Source organism: Electrona antarctica, assembly GCF_951216825.1.
Source record: "Electrona antarctica genome assembly, chromosome: 10".
Lineage (NCBI taxonomy): Eukaryota > Metazoa > Chordata > Actinopteri > Myctophiformes > Myctophidae > Electrona > Electrona antarctica.
Genome location: NC_136791.1, coordinates 24,383,621 through 24,411,391, shown reverse-complemented (window position 1 = coordinate 24,411,391; position 27,771 = coordinate 24,383,621). Strand labels below are relative to the sequence as shown.

The following is a 27,771-nucleotide window of genomic DNA, read 5'->3' as shown; positions in this document are numbered from 1 at the left end:
TCCCTTCTTCTCTGCTCCCTGGCCGAGGCCATTTGTGACTAGATTTGATTGAGAGCCTGAATGCCATCGTGCAACCTCCAGCATTTCACCAGAGGAAAAACTGAATTGATTTATATTTTATCCAAAATAAGTTAATTGGTGTATGTATAGCATTTGGCTGCCCTGAGACCAGCATTCAAAAGCTGCCCTCAGGGCAGCAATTTAACATTGGTGTAGCCTATGTATAGCATTTGAGCTGCCCTGAGACCTCCCTCAGGGCAGCAATTTAACATGGTTGTATGTATAGCATTTAAGCTGCCCTGAGACCAGCATTCAAATGCTGCCCTGAGAGCAGCAATTTAACATGGTTGTATGTATAGCATTTAAACTGCCCTGAGACCAGCATTCAAAAGCTGCCCTGAGAGCAGCAATTTAACATTGGTGTATGTATAGCATTTGGCTGCCCTGAGACCAGCATTCAAAAGCAACTTTTGAATGCTGGTCACAACCATGTTAAATTGTATGTACATTAGGGTATGTACAGCCTTTAAGCCCTGAGACCAGCATTCATGTTGGTCGTGAGCCACTATAGCAGCCATCCATCTGCAGTCTGATTGAGATTAACTGGAAATTTAGAATCAGTTTTATTTGTCATGTTTTACAGGTTGTAAAGCAGTGCGTGACATCCCTTTTGACGTTTTGAGCGGTGCCTAACCGCTCCAATGACCGCGTGTGTATGTCTGTCTGCATGGGATACAGGCTTTAGTTTAGACATGAAGTCCTGACATCACTCTCTCATCCCCTCGATTCCCCTGGTTCACGGAAGTAATTTCTCTATGGAGAATAACATGGGCTCATCTTAAAATCGTCTCATATACGCATTGTGGTCCAAAAATAAACAAGATGTCTCTGCGTTATTGTCAGGGAGTCTGCTTCTAGTGAAAATGTAACTAATTCAGTAGCAGTAACAATAGCATTTTCTCTCAGTCAGTTGATTCTTCATATCATTCCATATGAGTGTAATGGCTTATATGAGGTTCTTATATGAGGATTACAATGCAAATAATGTCTCCATGGCGGCACCGCTCACTTCACATTATAGTGTAATGTTTAGTTTTTTAGGTTTTTTGCGCGCTCTTTTGCGTTTTGTAGTATTCCATGAGAGTGAGAGCAAAGGGAAGAGATTGTTTGTTTGTACGTCCCCGGGGGGTCCATAGACTTGGCTGCTACATGACGAGGTGGCAGCCAGTAATATGGACTTTTTAATCCATCCTGGCTTGTTTCTTGTATGAAACAAAATTAGTTACAGAATGTATTTATATCGGCCACATGACGTCTTACATTGTCATTAAGTGCCCTAAAAAATATGAAAGTCCATAGACTTGGCTGGCCAAAGATTCACGTCAAAATAAAGTGCTCCAAACAAACAAATCCCATAGACTTGGCTGCCATATGATGTAATCTTCAGGAGCCATGTATTGGAGGGTGCTTGCGCCCCTCAAAAGAAAAATAAATCTGATGCATTGTGAGATTGTAGATCGCCTATTTTAGAATAGCACCGGAAATATAACATATAGGGGGATAAGTGGTTAATGCATTGCACGAGTAGAGTGGAATGTATATCTGGAATGAAGGTCCAGGGGGGGACTTATTGCATGCCTGGAATGCCTTGTATGGGATGAGGCAAGTGTGGAAATCCGAGATGGGAGATGACCCCAAGAGGCCGCTGCACATATAGTAGAATCAGTAGCTATGTATAGTCCAGCCTTGCTGGGTTCGCTGCTTGCTATGCGTTTAAATCAAAGCCCTTTTATAACTTTCCACCACTGAGCAAGCTCTCGCTCTGCTGACGTGTGTGTGTGTGTGTGTGTGTGTGTGTGTGTGTGTGTGTGTGTGTGTGTGTGTGTGTGTGTGTGTGTGTGTGTGTGTGTGTGTGTGTGTGTGTGTGTGTGTGTGTGTGTGTGTGTGTGTGTGTGTGTGTGTGTGTGTGTGTGTGTGTGTGTGTGTGTGTGTGTGTGTGTGTGTGTGTGTGTGTGTGTGTGTGTGTGAGTGCGTGCGTGTCTGTGCAATCTCTTCCACTATCGGTAGCCGCCAAATATGGCGAAGACGCTGTTACTTGTACCCCTGAAGGGTGTGTGGGTATATTTGTCCGGGATTTGCTGATTGCACTCTGTACAATATTTGTGTCCTTGTATTGTATCTCTTATGTGGACATAAATAAATGATTAAAGTGTGTGTGTGTGTGTGTGTGTGGGCGTGTCAATAAGCCTGTTTGTGCTATAAGGGGCACTTGATTATGGTGTCACTAATCGCATTCATGTGACTGTATTGATTGTCAAAAGAGGGATTTGTAAAAGTATGTGCTAAAAAAGAAAGTTGCCCCTTATTTCTGTTCCAGCTCAGCAGCATTGATGGTGGTCTCGTTAGTACGTCATTATATTCTGCTGTGCATTTGAGCACATTCTTCACTGGCTTGAGCACATTAATTAATGCAAACAAAGCCTGGTTTATAAAACCTACTGAATGTGTTGATTATGATAACCACGGCTATGTGTGGTATTGTTTCGAGGGCTAGTACACAACTTATGATATGGCTCAAAGTCCAAGGGCCGCAAGCTAAAAATGTCAGTATTATTTTGAAATGTTTACCAATTTATTTTGTAACAGACTATATGACTTGTCTAAAAATAAGGAAACACACATTAGGGATGTGCCGATGACACATTTTGGCCGATATCGATATCCGATATAATGAATTGCTGTTATGGCCGATAACCGATAAAAATAATTATAATAATTGTGTCCATTCTGAAAAATACATGCAACAGGGTGTCTGCACTGCAGGCTTAGGCAAGTTCGATTTAACGTTAAAATGATTTAATATTGTGAGCTTGCCATATTTCCATCTATAAGGCCAAACCTCAATGAACAAAGACATTGTGATTAATGATGAGGAGTTAATGAGGATTAATGTGAAGAAAACATATCGAACAGATTATCACAAGTGAATAAATAAGTGGTTAATACTCAGCTGACATCAGGCCATATTGCTTTATCTTGGAACAAACAATACAACACCTTGTTCAAAACAATGAAAATAGGCCTAATTAATATTTTTTATTGGTATGTGACGGGCGGCAGATACATTACCCCATTCTGAACGGGAACCCCTTTGTGTTTTAAGCATTATGTTATACGTTAGCTATTGAAAAATAGCAGATCTACAAGCTCATAGCGCGGCACGGGTGCCACGTTACGAGCTTGTAGATCTGCTATTTTTGTAAATCTTTGAATACATGCTTTCACAGAGAAAGTTTTTAATTCAAATCTTTTTGCTTCTGGGGGGTTCCTGGAACTACATATTTTCAGATGGGGGTCGGTGGCCAATTACATATATTTCTGGGGGACCTTGACAAGAAAAATGTTTGAGAATCACTGACATATAGAAATATGGGCTTTTCAGAAAACTGTCAGGATTTAGAAGACATTTGTAGAAACATCGTCAGGTCTAAATGGGTTAAGTAGTACCCAGGGGGTACCCAGCGGGTTGAGTAGTACCCAGGATTTCCCCGGTTTCCTTCTGACCTTTTTTTTTTTCTGCCATTGAGCTAGTAGAGCCTGCCTGCTTGCTCAGGGGATACATTTAATCTTGAGCATCAGGTCAAAATCCACGTCAGATCCTGGGTATAGACATGACCTTTGGCACAATCTAAATGTCTCAATAGAAGAGCAGGGAGACAAAACACAAATCAGTTTATATTGTAGGAGTTATATTGTATTAACATTACTCTACCACACAGATTGGACAAATGTACATTTTATTCATTAAAAAAAATTACATAGTGAGGCTTTAAGAAAGTATTTATGAAAAGTATTTGTAGGCTACTATTCTATCTGAGGTATTCCTGTGAGGTAACATCATGTTGATGTAATGCACATTCAGTGTAAACATAGAATTAATCACTTAAACCGTAAATTGACCGGGGTTGCTCAGAGGTCAGTACTTGGCCTCCCACATCTACACTAAATCTCTTTAAACTCACATAATAGGGACACTGGGGTGCATGTTGTTAAGAGGCAAGTACAGTGCTGTCAAAAAACGACCTAGGTCTCATATAAGGTCTAAGCTGTTAAACTTTGCTCCAATTAAACGTAAATTAAATCTTTCAGTGGATTATAAAGTTATAACTTCTAATAACAGTAGAGAACCAATATTGGGAACCTGAAAGAAAGACAGATCAGCCAAGTGTCTTTCCAACGGAAAGAAGTCAATATTCTCCTTCTTTTGAGCATGTCCAATTCACCTCCTCCCTTCACGCAGTAATCTCCCTGACCTGGAATTACAGCAGTGTGCGTTATGAAAGCACCTCTTGTTTTGAGGATTAGACATTTCTCCACAGTTCAGCTTTTGGACCTTTGGTTATACAGGATATGTATTGTCACACAATGAACAGTGACTATAGGGCTGCCTAGGCTCTGTGGAATACTGTATACACATTATTGGCCATTTGATTTCTACGGTATTTACTTTACATGCTTCATTATGTGTTTAAGAATGTTTGAATAATGCAAAAATAGGGTCTAATATCTGGGTAAAATGCATATTTTAGAAAACAGTTTTTGATAGTGTATATTCTTAAATAATTTCCCCTCGTGTAAATATTTGTTTTCTGTCTCAGCCTTGAAACTGAGCAATATTTCGACTCTTGGGCAACAAAATAATTTTCTCTTTTTCTTCTAAAGTCAATAAATAATGCTAAACTGGTGTCAACAGGAAATAACAGTTATAACAAAGACAGCATACACCAATACTCACATTGACCATAGAAGTTCACTTACAGATATTTAGACACTTTACAACAAGTCCCACTTTTTAAGTGCAGAGTGAACTACCGTCTGCAACACTGCCTAACGACCACACCAAAAGGAATTGTTTTCTTCTTGAAAACTTAAAGGACCTTCTTGAAAACTTAAACGGACCATACCGGTAGTCAGTCAATGGGCATGTTTAGCCCATTGACTGAGTATAATTCACATAACTGCTGCTGAGCATTTTGTCGTTTTTAGATTCCATTAATGTCAGTACGATATATGAAAGATCCTCTTGCAGAGCAACTAGCTTAAGCTAATGTACATAGTCCACCACACTAAATATATTTTGGGGGTACAAGTTACAGTTTAGCAAGTGATAACATCAGTCATCATTCTTTGTACTACAGTAGCACCTACTGTAAATAAAAAGGCTTAAACTGTCTAGCTAGCTGCTCCAGCGTCTTCTATTTCTTCTCTTACACTATCATAGTGTTTCAAACATTATAATGTTAAAATAGTCCATGACTTATTACTGTGTGGCAGTGTGACGTTTTAGCCAACAATAACTTAATGACCTGCCCAAAATGGATGCCGGGGTTAATGTGGTTAAAATGGCCTAAACGCTGTATGTAAATACCACACCCAACATTTCACTGCGTGATAAATAAAACGTCTTCTTGATTCTTGACGACAAGAAATAGCACCGGAATGGTCTTTTAAATGTGCAAATAAGGAAGGTTTGAGCAGTAGTCATGAATACAAAAATATACCCCAAAAAAATCACAAAGGTTATACATTTACAATGTTGTTGAATCTTCTGCGGTGCCTGCTTGCTACAGTAATAATTTTCTCCAGGTCGTGACTGACTGTACAGTATACAGCACTGCACTATCTGGGACTTCAACAATGTTTACCACGGTACAGAATACAACACACGTACACACACACACAAACGGAAACATGTAGGTATACCTTCTATAAACCACCAGGACAGAGAGTGTGTGTGTGTGTGTGTGTGTGTGTGTGTGTGTGTGTGTGTTTAATGATTGCAAGCTCAGTTTATTTTGGCCTTGTTCTCAGTTTGAGGCGTGTTCATCTTCTCGCCGGTGAGCAGCTGCCAGATGCCTCCTCTGTAGTTCTCGTTTCCCAGGGAGTACAGGAACATGTTGAAGGTGGGCGACGTCTTCGCCAGGATGGGAGCGATCTGCAGAGACGGGGTGCATCATGCACAACAACGTCGTCAACGATTCAAATAACATTAATAAGAGCAGATTCACTCTAACTACTGTAGATTGTCCGCCTGGGAAAAGCCGGAAAAGTTCTCAGTCCTCGGTTACCCCTGGTCAGTGTCGTTGGGCAAGACGCTGAACCCCTAACTGCGTCTGATGAGCACGTTATGGTGCCGTGTGTGTGTGTGTGTGTGTGTGTGTGTGTGTGTGTGTGTGTGTGTGTGTGTGTGTGTGTGTGTGTGTGTGTGTGTGTGTGTGTGTGCGCGCCACTATATATTGGTATGAATGCACCATTTACATAAAGGAAAATTCAGTCAGCATATGGAAAAGCTCACGGCAGCTGTGAATGATAAATGTGTGGTGAATGCCTTGGGGATAGTGTCTGTCTGGAGCTAATCTGACACCGATCAACACCACACTTTCTATGTACGCACTCATTTCTTGTCAGATATGTATTTAACTTTAATTTTATAACAAAGTCAATGGGGATGTGATTGTACATTCTTTCCTAGTTTTTAAACATTCAGCGTGGAACGTGTGTCAGCATGCACGTAGTCTCGCGTTGCCAGACTTGCATCTCACAACTTTCAAATGCTTCCGTCATACAGTCTGGAGCAACGGAAGCTCTAAAATATAAAGCGGAAGTGGAGACTCCTCCCCACTTCCGTTTCGTCTTTACAGTCTCGCACATTCATCCTAATACCAAAGCATATATAGCTTGCTGCTTTGCAGAAATGGAAATAAAAAATGAGGTCCAAAGAAATGGCAGCTTCCTTACTCGTAGTTCCAGACTATGTAGCATGTGGAGATTATGGAATACGTGAGACTAGCATGCACGTAGGCTCCATGTTCTACTTCAGCGGTGCTCTAACATTTTATTTTCACAGACTTCCAAAACTCTGAGAGCGTACAAATGGATACGACGAGTCCATTTGATGAGTCCATTTGTACACTCAAAGCGGGGTCCCCGAACCACTGTTCTGCTTTGTATACACGCTTGCTTTGACTCACCATCCTTATTTTGGGGGAGACTAGGTTGGCGTTCTCGATGGCAGCATAGAAGGCCAGCACTCCGTAGGGACCCCAACAGAACAGCATGGTCTTGAAAGGAGCGCCAGCATTGAACTACAGGGGGCGGGGGAGAGAAAGAGATAGTAAATAATATATTTTCAGTAACTTAAAATTGTTCTCAAGCTGCAAGTAGGATGTCAGCTCTTGAACTGACAGGTGTACAAATTCCAATAGCGGCGAGAGCAAGTTGTTACAAGTGGAGCGTGAAGGGCGAAGGAGAGAGCAGTATACGTGTGTGGTGTCACAGGGCTTACTGGCATATGGAGGGCTGCTGGTCACAAGGCTCGGATAATGGTTTGGTGGGGGTGGGGGGTTGCAAAATCTTATGAACTCATAGAATACTCATTCTACTCATAGGTAGGCTACTCATAGGAAATGCAGCAGTGTAAAGCCCTACTGTGTATATATTTGGTCGTACAATGAAGCTAAAATTAGCAGCTTGTAGATCTGCTGTTTTTGCAAAGAGTATAGGCTACATAATCATTCAGTGCATAGTGTATCAGTGGACGGTGGTCAGGAGAAATCCAGCACAGTTTATCGGCTGTGTGAGTGCGGAAAAGAACATTTTACTTGACGATAAATTGTCATACAAATAATTGCGATACACGATTTAACACATTCCCTGCCATTGAAGTCGGAGATCTCCGTCACGTGGTCTTTTCTGTGATTTATGATAGATTGCGCTCTTTGCCAACAACAAACCAGAAGTGAAAATGTCTCTAATTGTGTAGATTTGTAAATTAAGTAATGCAGATGTTTAACAATAATGTTACTCTTGAGAGCATACAATGAAAACAAATGGACCCGTAAAGGTCCATTTGGTTTCACCAACTCCATCATTTAGCTGGGGACCGCCTGGAACCCTCCCAAGGACCACTGGTGGTCCCCGGACCAGAAGTGTCTCTGGACCAGGCCCAGATGGCCGTAAGTAAGTAAGGGCCTTGTGCAACGTATAGTGCAGCAGCATGCCTCATGCAGCCCCTGAGGACATCCATTCTCACTACTAGCCTCATACATACCCAACACAAAACACTGTCCCTCTAGCCAAGATGTATGTGTGTATCGTATGTTTGTTTGTTACTCCTGACTCTAATCTAATATCCTTTATTATAGTCTACTCAGCATCTACTGTACCTACCCTATAATACCCTAGAATTCCTTTTATGTCTAATTAAATTATCTTTTTTTTGTAACCCATTTTTTCACCCGGTGCCAATTGCCTAAACTGTAATCCTGGGCGCTACTCTCCCTCTGCCAACCTGGGGAGAGCCCCGAACTGAGCTCATGCTTCCTTCAATTTCACCCTTTCACCCACTTTTTTTGAGTGGTGCAACCACTTCCTTACGGAGCTATGTGTGTGGGTGGCTGGCTGGGTGGGTGGGTGGGTGGGAGCATGAAAACAGCATGGTTGTTATTCACCACCTGTGTGCGCAACCTAACACACACACAATTCACACGCACATATTAACTGTATATATTCAGTGATTTCGGGTGTGCCAGTACAGTACAGTACAGTAGAGGGTACAGTAGATTGACCCCCACACGGTAACTCTGTCATTTCTCAACCGTTTCGGACGCGGGGCGGCTTGCCGGAATCGGGCCGGCACCCTGGGTAAGTTCCTGCGGTTCAGTACAGTGACAGTACAGTAGAGGGTACAGTAGAGGGACCCCCACACGGTAACTCTGTCATTTCTCAACCGTTTCGGACAGGGGCAGCTTTTTTATGTTTTGAAATAATCATAATTAAAAAGAAAATGTAGGAAACAAAAAAATAAAGGGACCCATAATAAAAATGTGTCCACGACTCATGAATGGGTCCCGACCCAGGGTTTGGGAAACAGAATACCATTGTGTAATACAATTTACAATTTACAATTTAGGCATTTAGCAGACGCTCTTAATCCAGAGCGACTTACATTAAGCAAGAACAAAAAGCATGTGAATACATCACATATATAAACAGCATTTATCAAGAAACATGCGTAAGCTAAGAACGTAACTAGAACATATCTATATATAATGACACTATACATATAAGCTATACATATATATTATACTATGCTGTACTGTTATTGTGCTGTCTACATGACATGCTATAGGTCTGTTTCAAATGCTATCTAAGTCTAAAAAATACGAATGAATGATGGAGTGAAAAGGTGGGTTTTCAAACTACGGCGGAAGATCGGGAGTGATGCTGCAGTTCTGATTGCAACGGGAAGTGTGTGGTAGGATTTGTTTTAAGGGTGTAGTGAAATGAAAAACATTTCACACTTTTAGACCATATCCGTGGTCATCATATGGGCATACCTAACAATGGATGCCAAAAAAAATTACAAATTCACATTTTTGTGAGTTTTTATATCAAAAGTCTGTACAAATATTGTTTTAATTACTTCCTGAAAACAAAAACGTGCTGTGTGATGACGTGTAGAGATACACATCAATAAAAGCCAATAAAAATGAAGCTCACCAGTTTGATTCCCATGCTTCATTGTCCTCCTCCACAGCTGGTTTTGATTAAAGGACCACTTCACCACTTTTCAACCTATCTTCATATAATAAGTCACTAATAATCATGATAAAATGGCACAATCTTTTCTACTCAGTCTGTGTCTCATAGGAGGGCTGTGGGCAGTTCAGAAACCCGTCCACCAGTGACGACATCGATGGGGAATCCAAGCTACTAGAAACTGCAGGCTTTCTATTCCTGAAAAGTTGCAATGCGAAAATGGAAGCATACAAATCTAAACATTTTGTAACTAAGTCTTTGTTTAAAAAAAATCTGCCTAACGATGATGTCACTGGTGGACAGGTTTCTGAACTGCCCAAAGCCCTCCTATGAGACACAGACCGAGTAGAAAAAAATGGTGCCATTTTATCATGATTTTTAGTGAGGACCTATTATAATGAAGATGGGTTGAAAAGTGGTGAAGTGGTCCTTTAAAGAACTACTCCGTTTTTAATCTCATTCAAGATGACATCCAGACAGTGTATTACTCATTTTAAACTTAATCATCACGCTAAAATATGTATATAGGTTGTGTATAGGTTAGAAATAATCCCCTGGCTTTTCCTCACATCTCACTTTGTTTACAAACAAAGAGAGACTTCCTCTCCCATAGCCTGGAGGGATGTGACGCTTTGATTGGTTCAGAAACTTCAGAGCCAGCGTTTCAAGCTGAAACTTCAAAATAATTACACCTACACCTTTAATGGCCACTGTATAGTCATTCTTACCCTGGGGTTTCCGGTCTTCTTGAATCTCCGGCCGATGGCCTGGTAGGAGGTCATGACGACGAGCATGGGGATGACACTGTTGCAGATGGACATGGGGATCAGGTACGACACGTAGTTCCTGTTGAGGACACAAACACACCACGGTTAAGGTTGTGTAACGGTTACTATAACAATAGTCTTGTGAGCCAGACTGTTGCATTTTTTCAAATGCTTCCATCATACGTCTGGAGCACGGAAGCTCTGAAAATTATCGAGGGATACAACAGCCTCCCCCTGCTTCTGTCTCGTTTTTACAGTCTCACAAATGAGCGTGGTTTGTTGTGGGTTTCCTCTGCCGTCAGGGTGACCAGATGCCCCTCTTTGTGTGAGACAGTCCCTCATTTCCAAGACTTTTTAGGCGTCCCACAAATTGTCCCACATTGTGACATGGCAGGCATCAGTGTTCAAATGCCCCAGTAGGTAGTCCCCTAGTTGGTTTTCAGTTGTAAATCTCTTTTCCTGCAAGATGTGTTTTAAGCATGTTAAAATAACATGAGAAATATTCCCTAGGCCACAGTATCAAGTCGGCCATTCCACCCATGACCAAAACAAATTGTGACACGCCAGAGGGGTTTCATAACAAAATGATAGGCAATAGTAGGCCTATGGTTGAATATGACATGAAGGCATTTAATAGCAACTCTACCAGACAGTGGCCTTGTGGTTAGAGTGTCCGCCCTGAAACTTGGAGGTCGGGTTTCGACCCGGCCGGGTCATACCAAAGACTGTAAAAATGGGACCCTGCTTGCCACTCGGCATCAATGGGTTGGATTGGGGTGGTCAAATTAGGGTAGAATTAACAGCACAAATGCAGCAAGACACAGATAAAGAATGCACGTTCTACGATTAAGAGCTTGTGACACTGCCACATAAATGTGTGAAGAAATGTATTTCCTGTCCTGGTATGAGTATTGACAGACAATGAAACATAACATACTGGGTGATAACAAGGGAATATCTTGGTTCAAGTATGGTTTAACCCCAAAATGTAGTGTACGGAAAACATGTTTTGTTTTGTGTAGTTGAATATGGTCATTCATTTTCTGTTGACAAGGTTTGCTCATAGGGGGAGCTGTGGGGAAAAGGAATGTTAGCAATAGTTCCAGGAAGTGAGGTACCATGAACAGCTATAAAAGTACAGGAAGTGAGGCAACCTGGGGTTCCATTTTAGGTATCAAAAAGAGTGTTTGATGGTGGTTTGTCAAAGAGACTCTTTTAAGGCCAATACTAAACCAGAATCAGGAATTGATAAACCACAGAGTAGTGGGTCTGGAAAACTTTGAGATCTGAAGAAGAAAAGTTTGGTCAAGGAACATTTCTGAGCGTTTAGCTCTGAATCCATTCAGAGCTTTTGGACTAAGGTGAAATAAACCTGCTGTGGCCTCCTGACTTGAAGATTGGGTGAGGAATATAATTTTTTCCCTTTTTGAGCAATGCATTGCCTTTTTATTTGATGACTGATATAGATTAGCTACTTGATTCCGGGATTTAAAGAGACAGGTTATTGAGTCAGCGATAGCATCTCAGGAGTGGAATCTAGGAGTGTGTGTGTGTGGGTGTGTGTGTGTGTGTGTGTGGGGTGGGTGGGGGGGGGGGGGGGGGGGGGTTAATAGAAACCTATAAATCTAGGTCACTTATCAGAGAGTGCCGTAAGCGGTAAGCTCTGCATTGTTTGCATCGTACACGGTGTGTGTGTGTGCGTGTGCATGTGCGTGTGCGCGTGCGTGCGTGCGCGTATATGGCCATATATGGTGGCGTGACACAAGTCACTGACGGACTGGCGGGTTTTGCAGGTTTTCATAGTAATCAACAAAACATACATTAACAACTTTTGAAAATGGACGATCTACAAGCTCACAATGCATCGAGATCACCATGAATGAACCAATATCGTCCATGTATCGTTTATTTTTGTAAATTTTGATACTTTGGCACACTACTCCTCCCACAGTTTTTGCCGCACACACTCGAGCCATATGTCAAATCGACCGGCTTCATCGGGAATCATGTGCTTGTATTTTTCTAAGAGATCCGTTGTATAGTTTAATTGATGATTAATTAATTAGTTCTCCATAGACTTATAATGGGGAAGCCCACTTTATGTTTTGGCTTATAACTCTTTTTATCTCTCTTATTTTTGCCCTGGATTCCTTGGGTCATGACGCATCTCCCCATATAGGCCACGCCCTTTTGCGTCAGGATAGATTTTCCGCCATTTAGAATTTTCTTCAAAACTCACTTTTATTTTCTGATTCTACAGATTTTGTCCGAATCTCACAGAAATCGGTACACATGATCTCTGGACCTATCGGACCGCGTTTCAATTTTTTTCAGATTTTTTTGAAAAAAAAGATTGTCCGTATCGTTCAGCCGTAATCGTCGTCCGAAGATAGTAGGAGGGTCCTATTTTATAAAACAAATGCCTAAAATCACGAACGGAATGTCCAATCCATCCCAAATTTGAATCAGATGTCGCGGGTGGTTTAATCAACCAAAAGCCAAAAGCAATTCTATTTTCATCCATAGGGGACGCCGCAAATGCGAGAAATGTAACCGTTTGTCGCAAAAACATGATTTTTGGGGGGATAAATCCCCTCCGAATTACTTACGCATGATCGCAGGGGTGACGCGACATTGTAATTGGCTGGCAATATCAGTGGGAGGGGCATATGTAAGCCACTGCGGCAACCACACTTTGCAATTTTTTTAAATTGCGACCTTTCTAGTTCTTTAATGTTTTTTGTGGCTTCTCCCTTTTATAGAGGGACAAGACAGTAGGCTGACAGGAAATGGGGAGAGAGATGGGGGGGTGACATGCAGTAAAGGCCGTCGGGATCGGGAGTCGAACCCGCGGCACACTGCCAGACTTGGACTACCGGCCTAGGTGCCTGGACCGATGAGCCACGGCCCAGTCCACCGCTGTAGATATGATTACCTGTCTCCCTTGCTGATATCCAGAGTGCAGCAGGTCCTGAGAGGCTCGTAGTCGTACTCTCCCCAGCCGATGACGGGCATGGCAGCCCAGAATGCAGTGAACATCCAGATGAACGCAGTCAGAGTGATGGCACTGCTCCACTGCAACTTTGTTCCTGAGGAACACACACACACACACACACGTTATCCACTTTAATACCTCACAGAATCCACGTTTCAATATAAAGCTCATCACACACACCAATGATTTGCCATGCAACTCCTTGCAACCATTATCCCCAATAAAATAAATGGTGCATTTATATAGCGCCTTTATCCAAGGCGCTTTACATAGACATGCATTACATTCACCCATTCACACACACATTCATACAAAGATGGCGACGGAAACCATGCAGGGCACCAACCAGCACATCAGGAGCAATTAGGGGTTCAGTGTCTTGCTCAAGGACACTTCGACACTATAACTCTGGGGGAGCCCGGGTTTGAGCTGGCAACCTTGCGGTTACCATCCCGCCATTCTACCCCTGAGTCACCGCCGCCCCCAATGGTAGTAGCAAGGAGTTGCATTGGTGTGACATGTCCTTTAAACTGTTTTGTAGCAAGGAGTTGCATTGGTGCGGTTTGGGCCTTACATTGGTGCGGCCGGTTGACCTTAAAACTGTTGTTGCAAGGTTGCATCTGTGCAGTTTGGCCTTTACTACATTGCAACAAGTGTAAGTGATATTTTTGGGTTTTAAAGCATGTCTGTGGGTTTTATAAACATTTAACCAATGAAATGTAGTAACAAGACAAAGCTTGTGGCTAACTATTAACTACATTTGGATCCATTATTTGGAAGTTGGAACAGCTTTTTTTAAGGGCAATTTCGTGAAAAGAAAAGGCCTTTTGACATGCATTGTAAGGTTTCGACCCGACAGCAACGGTATGTGAATTTCGAGGCCTTGTGGTCGCTGCAATGACACCACTTTCCTTCTACCACATTTACAATAACAGTAGAAATGGTCTCCTTTTTTTCACCCTGGCAGCACAACAAGCTACAAGGCGTCTGTGTTGTCAGAGTGTAAATGGGTTCATTCCTCAGTCCTCCTGGCAGGCTCTAGTGAATTTCATCACCATTTGTTTCTCTGCTCATAATCATTAACCTCATGAACCCTGGCCTCCCTAATCGCAGCATGTCATACCAGGCCAATGGTTCCCAAACAATGGGTCAGGAGCCAAGAAAATTGCTGATTTACAAATTACAATCTCACAAAGCGTTGCCGCATTGTGAGCCCGGTCAACAAAGTATGTGCAGTAGGGTTCAAGGGAATATCACAGTGTGATAAACACAGTTACTGAAAGCATGTTGAGTAGTATTGAGCTACTGTTTGTAGACCGGTCAGAGGTTAAGTGGGTTAATTAGATACAGTATCTGCCTGCCTGCCTGCCTGCCAGTGTTAATTTTGTTGACTAAGATTAATGTCGACTAAGGTTTTTCAGAAGAGTAAATGGGAGTACTAAATGATGTGTTATTCAAAAGACTAAAGACTAACTTTTACTAAGTGTTAGTAAAAACAATAACTTTATTAGGATAACGAAACTAAGATAGGCGAGTACGAAAGAGATAATGGCACTAAAACACTAAAAACAGGAGTTGATACAAAGTCAACTGGGATAGGCAAATGTGAATAAGTGGGTTTTCAGGGCGGTTTTGAAGTTAGGGAGGGAGGGAGGGAGGGGGCATCTCTGATGCATTTGGGGGAGGTAATACGGTAATCGACGAGTGAAAATAAAATGAGCCAGTACAAATTGAACAAGACATAACCATGAGCAAAAGATAGTGAATCAAAGAGAAGGTTGTTTACAGGAATGCTTTCTATTCTGGAACATATACATTTAAAAGTTAGAATGGAGTCAGTGTGGCGAATGGCCTCGGGTACAGCATTCCAGAGAGTGGTTAGACACAATAATGTGTTGACTCTGTAGACTGTGTGTGTGTGTTTGTTGCTGTTATAACCATTGCCATTGATGGATAGGATACATATCCCCGGGCTGCGGGATATAGTTTAGGACAGTGGTTCCCTCTCACTCAAGACCCAAAAGAGAAATTACCCAAACTAGTAGATCTACAAGCTCACAGCGCGTCGCTTCGCACCACATTGTGTAATGTAGATCAGCTATTTTCACTACTTCTTAAAGGAGCATTCAGTGATTTCGGTGATTTTGAAAACCCCTCGGTCCGCCCCCGGTAACAAGATGTGCACGTGCACGCACTACAGTGGGGTGGGACGTGACAGGCCAACAGCACACACACCAAGGCCCACCCCCGCTCGATCATGATTGGCGGAAGGCTCCTCTCTAGTCTGATTGGATGAAGGCTGGGCTACCTAGCCAAAAACGAAGGTTTTTTTTACCCCCAGGGGTTAACTGGGGACAGGGAGGAACTCCTTATATGGTCAGCACACTCTATAGTAGGGAGGACTATCACAACAAAACAAAAAAATAAGTGATATTTTAATTAAGTGAAATCACTGAATATACCTTTAAACAACATGTTTTTGAGTGGTGTAAACCACTCCTACAACTGGCTTTTGTGTGCAGAAAAAAATGAGCATGGTTGCTATGTTCAAAATAATTTCTGACGTAATTAAATCACACCCGGGTGAACTGGATGACCGTAGCAACCATGGTCATTTTCTCTGCACAGAAAAAGCCAGTTGTGAAATCACATCCGGGTGTGATTTCATTACGTCAGATCAGAGCTGATCAGGCTACATAATACCTTACCTTATTTCATTACGTCAGACATTACGTCAGACCACAGCTGATCATGCTATATAAAACCTTACACCACTCAGTTCACACGGGTGTGATTTTTTTATGTATGTTATGTTGTTTCTTAGATTTGTCTTTGATTTATTAATTGGAATTCATTTTGGAAAAAGGTTTTGAAATAATATTTAAAAACAAAATGAAGAAAAAATAAATAAAGGGACCCATACAAATGTGTACGCGACCCACTATTTTGGGAAACAGTGGTCTAGGCCGTCTGGGAAATGGAGTGTATCTGGTTGGATCCCAGGCTCCTCCCAGTGTCAAAGTGTCCTGGGTGCTTTGCATGACTGTAGAGCTGCAACGATTGATTGTTTTCTTAGAGATTATTCTATCAATGATTCAATAACCTTTTTGATTAATTGAATAACCGAAGCACGTTAAAAAAGTGGTATTGTATACTTTTTGCACAATGGTGTCATGCGCAAATTGTAAATGGTAAATATCATTTACATAGATTGTGCATTACATTCTCCCATTCAGACACATATTCATACACTGATGGCAGCGGAAACCATGCAAGGCACCAACCAGCACATCGGGAGCATTTAGGGGTTCAGTGTCTTGCTCAAGGCCACTTCGACGCAAACTCTGAAAATAACAGATCTGTAAGCTCAATAGTAGAGGTGTGCAATGGCACTGCCCTCACAATTCAATTCGATTACAATGCATCACACTTTTCTATATTACTGCACAACATGGAAAATACAAGCAGTTGGATATACTGAACATATTTTATTTAGAATATTACATATAATATTATATACAGTATTTTTATTATGTATAAATTCAATTTAGGCTTCGATTATCGATTGTCACATTGCTGCATTGCATTGCTGTACGGCCGAATTGCGATGCATTGTTGAATCAATTATTTTTGACACCACTATCAATTATTCTTAATCCTCCGCAGTAGGAGATGTCGGTCCTAAAAGAAAAATCACACCCATGTGAAGTAAGTGGTGCAACTCTGTGTGGGGGCCCCCGGGGGGGGAGTTCCAGACCCCCAGGAACGCACCCAGGGTGCCGGCCCGATTCCGGCGAGCCGCCCCGCGTCCGAAACGGTTGAGAAATAACAGAGTTACCGTGTGGGGGTGTACCCTCTACTGTACTGTACTGTAACTGTACTGGCACACCCGAAATCACCATATATACAGTTAATATGTGCGTGTGTTTGTGTGTGTGTTAGGTTGCGCACAGGTGGTGAAAAACAACCATGCTGTTTTCGTGCTCAGACGCACCCACCCAGCCAGCCAGCCAGCCAGCCACCCAACCACACACAGTCACTTAACTCTTTGAGCGTTTCAAGGATTTCTATATAGTAGGTAGACTTCTCTATGGCCAGAATGGCGTTTTTGAATGATTTATTGAAAATTCTCTGTTGTGAATGTGTGACAACGAAAGACCTTCAGAGAAAGCTTGACTTGTCTGCTTACAGGAAAAAAATGAACTGAGTTGATAAAATGTTTAGTTCTTGTGTTGGAAGCCATTTAAAAGAGCCTGCATTTACACTGTTTTCTGTTTCTAGGACAACCAAAAAAAGTTATGCCCGGTTGAAGTTTTATTTTCTAAATAACTTTTTTTCTGCTGGGCGTACATAGCCATGCAATATCTCATTTTAAAGGGTGAGTTGTCTAGTTCAATTAAAATAAAATAAAAAGTTTCTCACATGTACCACTGTAGATATTTTGCCATCTATAAATAGCATGGTCAGTCATGATCAATCTGACCTATCCAGCTAAAAGTCCCCATAGCTCTGAAATTGGAACATCATATAAACTCAATTCTTTTTTGGGGTAAAATTAGACATTCTAACGCACATTTTGATATATACCATGTTTACATAGTCTTACCAGTACCTTGTCTATTCATGCATGCATCTCAAAAACCTGTTATGAAGAAACACAGTTTTGATAAAAAACACATCCAAGGACATTGTTTTGATATGACTTGGTGCCCATGATATGTATCAAAATATAGACTTGAATGTATACTGTATTATAAAAAAGAAATTGAGTTATTACCATCTACCGTTACAGAGTAAATCACAGTTGAAACTTGCTTAGTCATATACAATAAACCTCACAATAGTGAACAAAATAGTCATGACAGGTCTAACTCATTGTAAAAGCGTCTTTTATTTTTTACGACTACTAACATAATAAAATGATAAATATTACAGAAAATAAATAGGCCTACATACAAAACAGTTACTCCTCCCCTAGCTCTGATCCATAGCTCTAAATGCGCATTTAGAGCTATGGATCAGAGCTACTCCTCCCAAATGTCCCCAAACCCAGTCATTGACGGTGTGTGTGTGTGTGAGTTAACCTGACTCCGCCAGAGAGTCAGTACACTGTGTTCCCCCCTCCTGCTCCCATCTGGGAACTCTCAGGCAGACTTGATGCCCGGCCACAACACGGCCTGGCCAATCAGCAGCAGCTTCTAGCAACTTCTAGCAGCAGCTTCTAGCTTCTAGCTGCTGCTGATTGGCCAGGCCGTTTTGTGGCCGGGCATCAAGTCTGCCTGAGAGTTCCCAGATGGGAGCAGGAGGGGGGAACCCAGTCTACTCTCTGCTGCCCCATCTGGCGGAGTCAGGTTATGTGTGAGTAGGCTAAATAAAAAAAACACCCAAAAACTGCCCCCCCTGAAATGAATGAATGAATGAATCCGGTTCAGTGTCGGAGAACGCCATCGCAGTCTTGACTCTTCATCCTCCTCCTCCTCCTCCTCATCTGATGCCAGTTCTAAATATATAAAAATAAATAAACATTTTAGCTGTAGTCAGTGCACGCTACTATTACATGGCGTTTTACCCGGCTGCTGGCGATCAAATGATTTTATTGTGCAGTGTCTTTGTGGGCCGAGTCGTGGCATGAAAAATACAAATAGATGCTTGTATAAGTAGTATCACGATAAAATAATATGGCGACGTTAGAATGAAACACCAATGAGTGATCGCTGGTAATGTAGCTAGCTGCCCAGGGTATATCCAGCACCATTGCGTCGCAATCATCCAGCAACATTGGTACTGGCTATTGCCCGGGCTTGTGGCCCGGCCAATAGCCAGTACCATTTGTGCAGCGTTTGTTAGCAACTACTACTAGCCAACAGCCAGTGGAATGTGGTGACGCGATGGTGCTGGATATACGCTGGGCAGCTACATTACGCACGATCACTCATTGGTGGTGTCATTCTAACGTCGCCATATTATTTTATCGTGATACTAATTATACAAACATCTATTTGTATGCAACGATGCCACGATTCGGCCCACAAAGACACAGTACAATACATTCATTTGATCAGATGTTTTTGTTAGCTACGTCAATCACCTATAGTACCGACCCTTGTTATATATTCTCCGACTATGCCTGTCACGTAGCCCGTCTCCGGACCCCCCGGGTTGAGCTCCTTTGGACCGCAAAGGAGCTCAACCCGGGGGGTCCGGAGACGGGCTACCTGTCACGATGACTAAACCAGTTAGATCTATCCATATATGGTTCTACCACATCTATCTGATATCAGCACTAGGTCGGCTCGGGCCAAATATAGGGATCGGCTTACTAGACATGTCATATTAGGGCATTTTCGAATACAATAAAATTACCTTTTAGCGAAGGCATCAGCCTTGGTGGTAACTCCGGTGGGGAGAAGAAAAAACATTGCACACGTGTAATCCGCGAGGGTGGATGTTGCAGTCCGGCCAACGGTCTGGGACTGGAGAATGCCACTGGACACGGATGGATCATTTTTCAGATTGTTTTTTTTGCGGCGACTGCAAACCTGGCTGAAAAAGTCTTCCTCCAGTGCCCACCTCGGAGGAGTCAACCAACCCCCCTGTTCACTGGGGGCTGGGCGTCAGTTTCCAATAGGAAAGCATACACGTGTGTCACGTGACACGGGAATTCTGGGAAATGTAGTTGATATTTATGCTCAATACTATATACAGAGGTGCGGACCGAATTAATATATTGGTATTAATAAAAAAAGAGAACTACGGAAAATCACGTACAGGGCAGAAAAGACTAATGCAAAACTCCACGTGTTTTCCAGTAGTAATCTGTCTAAGGGTTAAGGAAGTGTTTGCACCACTTAAAAATTATATTCATTTTGTATTTTAAAACAAAACGCCAGACACCAAAGGGTTGAATTGATGATTGTATTGAATTCATTTATTTATTTATTTATTTTTTAAATAATCAATTGGCTTGATTATCAGTTGTACGCCTACATGGTTGCCCCTGCCATCGGGGTGTGTGAATGGGTGATTGTAAAGCTCTGTGGATAAAGGCGCTATAGAAATGCAGGCCATTTACATTCCTCACTGGTCAGTGAGAGCTAGCTGGGGTCAGAATGGGATGAAGACTTTTATCCCCGACTATTTCCCATTCCAAGTTTGTCTTATAGGTCAGGGGTTCTCAACGTTTTTGGCTGGGGACCCCCGGAAATGCTTTGGCCATGTCTCGCGACCCCCGCCCTGCCTCTACAATAACCTTAATAATAAAATAAATACTGAAACCACATAATCATTAAGGAAAGTTAATGCATGTAAACTCTTAATTTCCATTTTCCAGCCATTCAGTTGCAAAAAATAAATATTTTTTTTTTTTGGGGGGACCCCCCAAAATAATTTGGCGACCCCCCCCCCCCCCCCCCTCAGTGAGAGCTAGCTGAGGTCACTTACTAGTGCACTGCTGATGTTATCTGCTCACTTCAATGATAAATGGTGCAATTATAGAGCTTTAAAAAAAAATCCAAAACACATTTTGCTTGACATTCACACATACAGTCAGGTACATTCATAGTCACACACAAACGGCAGAGGAAACCATGCAAGGCAGTTAGGAGCAGTTAGGGGTTCAGTGTCTTGCTCAAGGACACTTTGTCACTAACCCAGGAGGACCCGCCCAGGCATTGAACAGGGAACTTTACGATTTACAAGCAGCCGCTCTACCTCCTGTCCTGACCCACTACCACCTAGTCTAGTCACTTACTAGTGCAGTACTGGTGGTATCTGTCCCATGCGACAGCAGCGATGAAGTGGAGGCTAGCGAGAGCTGTGAGGAAACCCTGGAATCCGTGCATTTGGCATCCATCTGAGCCGTACGGCCAGTACCTGCAGTCAGAAAGGATTCACCAATTAGTTAATGTATTCGTCTTTGCATGATGATGAATCAGTAATGATAAGTAATGATCATCCATTTTAGATAGACATGGGAAAAAATCAATAACGCGCACATCCACTCACTAAAAACCAAGTGCTGGCCTGAGGTCAGAATCCATAAGGAAAAGTAAGTTCCGCACACTGGATCATATATGCTCCAAAAAGCTTAACAAGTTTTATTTGGTTCCTGCATTTGATACTGTTCTTTTGTCATTTTTTGTAGGTTGTATATTTTATACACATCATTCATGTCAGTCAGCATTACTGTTTTTTCAGTATGAAAATAATGATGTTCACTGCTGTCTTAGTTCCCTGATGCTTCATTTCATTGTTGCGTAGTGTAGGCCAGGTTTCATGATCATTTGTGACCAGTTTTGACTGAGAGCCTGCCATCGCGCAACCTTTTTTTTTAATCCAAAAAAAGGCAGACTCTTCACATACTACTAGAGCATGTCTGAAATAAGTGTCAGAGCTGAAATCGACATGTAAATATGAAATATGATGTAGCTAGGTGTAATGTTAGAGACCACAGAAGTGAACCTTTCAAGCCTGTTTTCTATAAGCCATATCTCCAAAACTGGTGGGTCAAACTGAACAACCAATATGTCAATTTTGAAGCTATGATTCCCTGCTTTCATATGACATGAAAAAAAAATCCAATGGCAGTCCCTCAGTCAAATTTGGCCACATTTGAAGACGAGATTAGAACACTTTAATCAGCAGGGCTGCCAACTTTCAGAAACAGTCAAGAGTGAGACTTTAGTGTCACGATGCGTTCGGAATCGATTTAGAGGAATATAGACATTTCACCCTAGAAAAAAAATCATAAAATATATTCACATATATTTTGAAATAGCAGTGAATGGCACATATGATTACTATTGTGGATGTATATGAGCTATATATTGTATGACAAATATATTTCCTATAAATCCACATACTGTATATGCACATATATGAACCTGAAAATGACATATATGCAGCATAGGCTACATTTCATCATTATTTTTCGACCGCGGTCGAGATCATGGATTTCACAATGCCACGCCAGACTTTCCGGTCCTTCATTGCCATCCTCAGTTCCTGCTTACTGATGCATGTGTCCCTAGCGATGACATCAGGGAACGACAGTTTTCTACCTCTGGTCTGCGTTGAGGCAGGACTCCAGAGAAGAAGGGAAGATATAACCTCATTGTCAGCTATGTAGCAGTGGCCGGCAAACTGCTACAGAGCTATTTCTTCTGGCTCTTCCAAGACATATGTTGCGCTCTCATTATGTTCATATATTATTTCCTTTCCGTGTGGCGAGTGGGAAAACACCCCTGTTTTAAATGCATTAGACCAGTGGTTCTCAAACCTTTACCGATCTACAATATCTTGCTTAAACTGCAAGACAATCATAGCTGGCATAATGATACTGAATTTTAACCACCTTTTGAATAATGGAATTGAACAAAATGAAGGAAAGAGTTGCACCAGGTCAGGTGAATAAGAGATGGTGACTGTCCTATTATTGGTCATAGGTGCACCTTAACGGATGTGTGCAAATGTTTCCTATTCCATGGCCAATTTGATTTCCATAAAAGTCTGATAAGACTGACTACATCACAAATTATTCGAAATTGTCATCTCTTTAATCATCCACATCAGTGGATATCTCTCTCTCCTCCCCCCCTTTCTCTCTCGACACGTCTTTTGCATGCAAATTCAATCCCCTTTCAACTGCCTGTTGCTGTGGGCAGAGAGAGCTTACCTCGCGTCAGGCTTTCCACACAGCACACACAGATACAGTCAGACCCAGACCTACAGTGTACATACACAGAGCTACGGCGGAGGAGTTGGTCCCTAAATAATTCGACATCGGTCAAATTAGGTTAATAAAAACTTGATCGGACAGAGAAACGTCCAGGGTACGCCCAGAAGCTAACATTTTCGATGTGTAGTAGAGCATAGAACATTAATACTATCCATGCTGTTGATCAACCGTCAGCAACGTGTGGAGATATCAGCAGCCTAAATGTTCAATAGCAATGACGTGCTCCGAAGGGGCGAGAGAGCAGACGGTCAAGCAAGCACATTTCACTACAGTTAGTGTGGGGGCCGGGACTATTCAGAATCAGATACAACTAGAAAAAGTGCCCTTCTGGGCACAGGTCTCCACCAGGAGGATAGGACTGTGTGAGATGTTTGACAAAATGTTTAGGAGTAATATAAACATGTTTGCCTTTGATGGCAATTGGATGATTTGAGGCATTTTGTTCCAAAAATGTGTTTTGCAAAAATCAACCTGTTGGTGGCGCTATAACAGGCCAATGTGAAAAGGGTGGGATATATTCATCAGCCTAGTAAGAAAATGTGTGAAAGATTTCACGTAAATTGCATGCTGCGTTCATGATTTGAGGCTTTTGTTCAAAACGGGGCAATCTTGCAAACTGTGAAAGCAAATTATAGCCAATTAGGATGGAATATGAAATATCGGACAGATCCGACTTGAGCACATGACCATAGAGATACTGTGTAACGATTTGTGAGATTTTTGGACAGAATCTGGAGGAGTAATATAAAAAAATGTGTTTTACAAAAGTCGGCCTCCTGGTGGCGCTATAAAAGGCAGATGCGGAAAATGCAGGTCAAAGGTTTGTCCTTGGCCTCTAGGGAGTGTGCATGCAACGTTTCACGCAGATCGGTGCAGTTTTAGGTAAAAAATGGGAAAAAAGTTGCCTCATGGTGGTGCTATAACAGGCCGTTCTGGAAAATGCGGGGCAGAGGTTCATCGTTGGCATCCAGGGAGTGTGTGTGCAAAGTTTGGCATCGACCAGGTTAACGGTGCCGGAGATTAGCTGGTAACAGACGGACGGAAGGACGGACGGACGGACACACACACGGACACACACACACACGGACGGAGTGCAAAACATACTCTCTCCCCATGCCTTCGGCCTGGTGGAGACAATCGGAGACAGAATAGGGCGGGCTCACCGTGTCCCTGACTCGAACTACGTACAGCAAGCCGCAAGAACACAAGTTATGGAAAAATATTATAATGTTGTACTAGTGAGAATGGTAATAAGCACGTGAAGTTGCAAGTGTGGTGTGTGAAGAGGTTAAATTGTGACTCACTCTCAAATGGTGAGACTTGGCAGCCCTGTTAATAATCACAGTTTGACATTATTTTCTGGTTATTTTCCCAATACTTTCTCTGGTAAAAGACTCAATTGACTCTCTTAGCAGACTAAAAGATATCCATGAATTCAAAGCTTCATGGGGTGTATGTATGTATGTATGTATGTCAGTATGTCCGGAAGCATTTGAAAATTGTGGGAGGCAACAGTCTGACTTCTGCGACTATACCGCTGCTTTCGTATAAATCACGAGGTACTGTTATTGCTGCTAGTGTTTCTGCTATAGCGTTTTCTGCAGAAAAATAGCTTTGCCTTATAGCACTTTTATCTGCCTTATGCATTGTGATTACTAGAAGCTTGGCCGGTCTCGCTCTAGCGCCACAAAAAACTAAAAAGAAAAGGTGTAAGCAAAGCAAAGCAAAGTTACTATATTTACCCAGGGTATCTGGGCTAAGCTCAAGAACTTGTTTCCAGCCAGGCCCTGCTCATAGAACATTTCATGGTAGTGGTTCAATGCCTTGCTCAAGGGCACTTCAGCGGTGGTAATTTTAACGTGTCGGACCGCTGATTCGAACTGGCGACCTTCCGGTATCAAGACCGCTCCGCAATCCGTTCGGCCACCGCTGCCAGCAACGCAGAATCCTGTTAGCCTGGCGCAGCCACACTTCACCCGCCCCTATTGCATATTATGCATATGCCCCGAGGCCCAGCGCAGTGGTATATTAGTATCGCAACGCGAGGCTAGTTACCCAAACTAGTAAAAATAGCAGATCTAAAGTGATGTTACCAAACCATACTGTAGTTGTGCGTTTCTGTTTGACGTTGCGTAGAGTGGGCCTAGTGGGCAAAAGAGGTGGCTGAAATGTGCCACAAATATGAATAATGCGTTTTATATTAACTGTACCTGTACAATATGTGAAGACATTGAGGGGGGATAATAAGCCTAGATCGTAGACAGAGAAGTGATGAGTCTGTGGCAAATGTGGAGGCAGGTGGAGTGCTGGTCAGCCCGTGGTGAGCTGACACACACAGTGACGTTGCCTCTCTGATTCTGGTAGTGGGATTATACACTTAATATGTTTTTTTCTCTCCTCTTGACATTTATATTATGTTAGGCTGACGTGGATACTTGGTGAAGGCTTCTTCTGTTTTTTATCTTGTTTTTTGTTACTGTCATAGTGTCATGTTGTGGAAAAGTACTTTTGAGGACCTCACATGCTTGTATGAGTAGTGACTAATAAACTGTTGATCTCTCAACCACCTATTAATGACATTGTCTACAACCTGAGTCTTTGGACTTGTTCTATGGCACCATTAAGGCAACAGACTATACTGTATAGGCCAGTGGTTTTCAACCAGTGGTTGAAGAAAAAGCTAGGTTGAAAACCTTAAATTAATCATATGCTGTTACATATGGGGCCACGTGGACGTGGTTTGTTCCTGGCCTTACTGATCGTTTACTTTGAATAGAGTGTGAGTGATCGAGTGATTGATTTATTTGAATACTTTATTAGTCCGAAATGTAAACGACACGAGATACAGTAAGACGAGGCTAAAAGGATAACACAAAAAAGTCCCGGGGACTTGTTTACATTGTGGGAATTCAATTCATCAACCTGTAGCTATGAAAGAAAATGATTGATGGCATGACTTCCAGGTCCATATTGTTTTAGATGCCCATCTTGTCCAGCACAGCAGAATGTCTGCTATATAATATAGCCTATATTATGCATAGGTTATACGTCACTCACCTCAGAAAGCTGGAGAAAGCGGCGATGGTGGCGTTGCCAGAGATGCCCATGTCAGCCATGGCAAGGCTGAACACCAGGAAATTACTGGGCGTTCTCAGTTCTCTGATCTTCAAGAAAGCCACGACCGTGACCGCATTTAGGAGGAACCCAAGAAGACCTTTAATAATAAGAGAAAATTAAAAAAACAAGAACTGCGGACACACTTCATGTTACACAGTCAGTAGTAGCCTAGTAGTAGTACAGAAGAGAATGGATCATCGGTGCGCGCAGCGCGATTATTGCGCAACGTGCATGAGTAGGGGTCGGGGAAAATAAATCGATACACATTGTGATCGAAAGTGATCGTACAGACGTGCACGCACGTTGTGCATGCATGCAGACACATTGTGTAGAATCAGAATGGATGCTTTATCCTTGTCTCACATACAGCTGTGCAGACGGATCAGATCACACGGGTCCAGTCAGTGTTCATAGGTTAACGACAGTTGGCGCAACAACAGCGAATTCCATCAAACGATACACTGAAGTGAACTCACTCACCCTCCACGAGCAGACACGATCCCAGCGAGAACACGTCGAACTCCGTGAAGCCCTCCGGCAGAGGGGACGAAGAAACCATCCTGGATGAATGAATGAAGGCGATCGATCTCCGTTTAAGTGTAGGAAAAATCCACAACAACAGACCACAGACCAGCCCTCTCCTATAAATCCAGCCGCTGATGATGTGCCTCCTCGGCTCTGCATGTAGTTCAGTAGTTGTATGTATGACCTAAGAAAGCGCTTTTAAAGGGGCATTTCACGTGAAAAGTAATTATGCAAAGCCTCTCTCTCTCTCTCTCGCGCGCCACAATCCCTGCAAGAATGTCTTAATGAACCCGCCGCCACCGCACAAACCGGTCGATCCTATGTTGCATTAATGCGGAGAGAGAGTAACAGCCGCAATTAGTTACACAACAAACAAGCCTTTGTGTGTGTCTGCGCTGCAGCCGCGCGACACAAAAGGGTGCATGCATGCTGCTCGTGATGTCACACGCGTTTGATGTGATGTGTGTGACCTCCTACACAACGGCTACGACGTAACATTTCGTAACTTGCCTTCCCATGATGCCAACAGGTGTCCAGGCAGTAATATAATTAGCCTCCATCAGACAGTCAGTGATACATGTAGGCCTATAAAGTATAATTGTACACAAGGAAAAAGTACATTCTTTAGGCCTACTTGCAAGTACAAGTATCAATACTGCAATGCAGAAATACTCTGTACGCTGTTACAATTAAAAGTCCAGATTTCTAAATTTACTTGAATAAAGGTATACAAATGTATTGGTATCAAAATGTACAAAACGTAGAAAGTACTTATCAGTGGGGAGGGGAAGTAAAGTAATTAAGTAGGCTACATTTAGACAAGTATCATTTCTTTTTGAGGTATTTACTTGCTTTACTTTATTACAAAACATAGCCTACCATGCACTTCAGCCCAGGCCCATAATACATTTCGATTTCTGTCATTTGAAAATAGCTGATCTACAAGCTCACAATGCGTCGCGATGGTGGTGGGTGGGTAGGTAAAAAGTATTTAAAATTCTGCTTTGATAGCATCCTTATAGGAAGTATTA

General features: G+C 42.3%; 1 protein-coding gene across 1 annotated transcript; it reads right to left on the bottom strand.

The window, feature by feature from the left end:
- Window positions 1-3,786: 3,786 nt before the first annotated feature.
- On the bottom strand, window positions 3,787-27,028 carry rgra (retinal G protein coupled receptor a). The gene is made up of 7 exons (XM_079512996.1): window positions 26,696-27,028; window positions 26,156-26,312; window positions 21,113-21,234; window positions 13,303-13,456; window positions 10,329-10,446; window positions 7,032-7,145; window positions 3,787-5,995 (listed from the first exon to the last, which is right to left on the bottom strand). The coding sequence occupies exons 1-7, from the start codon at window positions 26,772-26,774 to the stop codon at window positions 5,846-5,848; spliced, it is 894 nt and encodes a 297-aa protein (XP_079369122.1). The 5' UTR covers window positions 26,775-27,028; the 3' UTR covers window positions 3,787-5,845.
- Window positions 27,029-27,771: the final 743 nt, after the last annotated feature.

Bases quoted from the DNA above. Each gene is read 5' to 3' on its own strand.
- rgra (XM_079512996.1), bottom strand. From the start codon at position 26,774: ATGGTTTCTTCGTCCCCTCTGCCGGAGGGCTTCACGGAGTTCGACGTG. The intron at 10,447-13,302 runs GTAATCATATCT...TGTCCTCAACAG, and splicing joins GATATCAGCAAGGGAGACAG to GAACTACGTGTCGTACCTGA. The intron at 7,146-10,328 runs GTAAGAATGACT...CGCCCCCTGTAG, and splicing joins AGAAGACCGGAAACCCCAGG to TTCAATGCTGGCGCTCCTTT.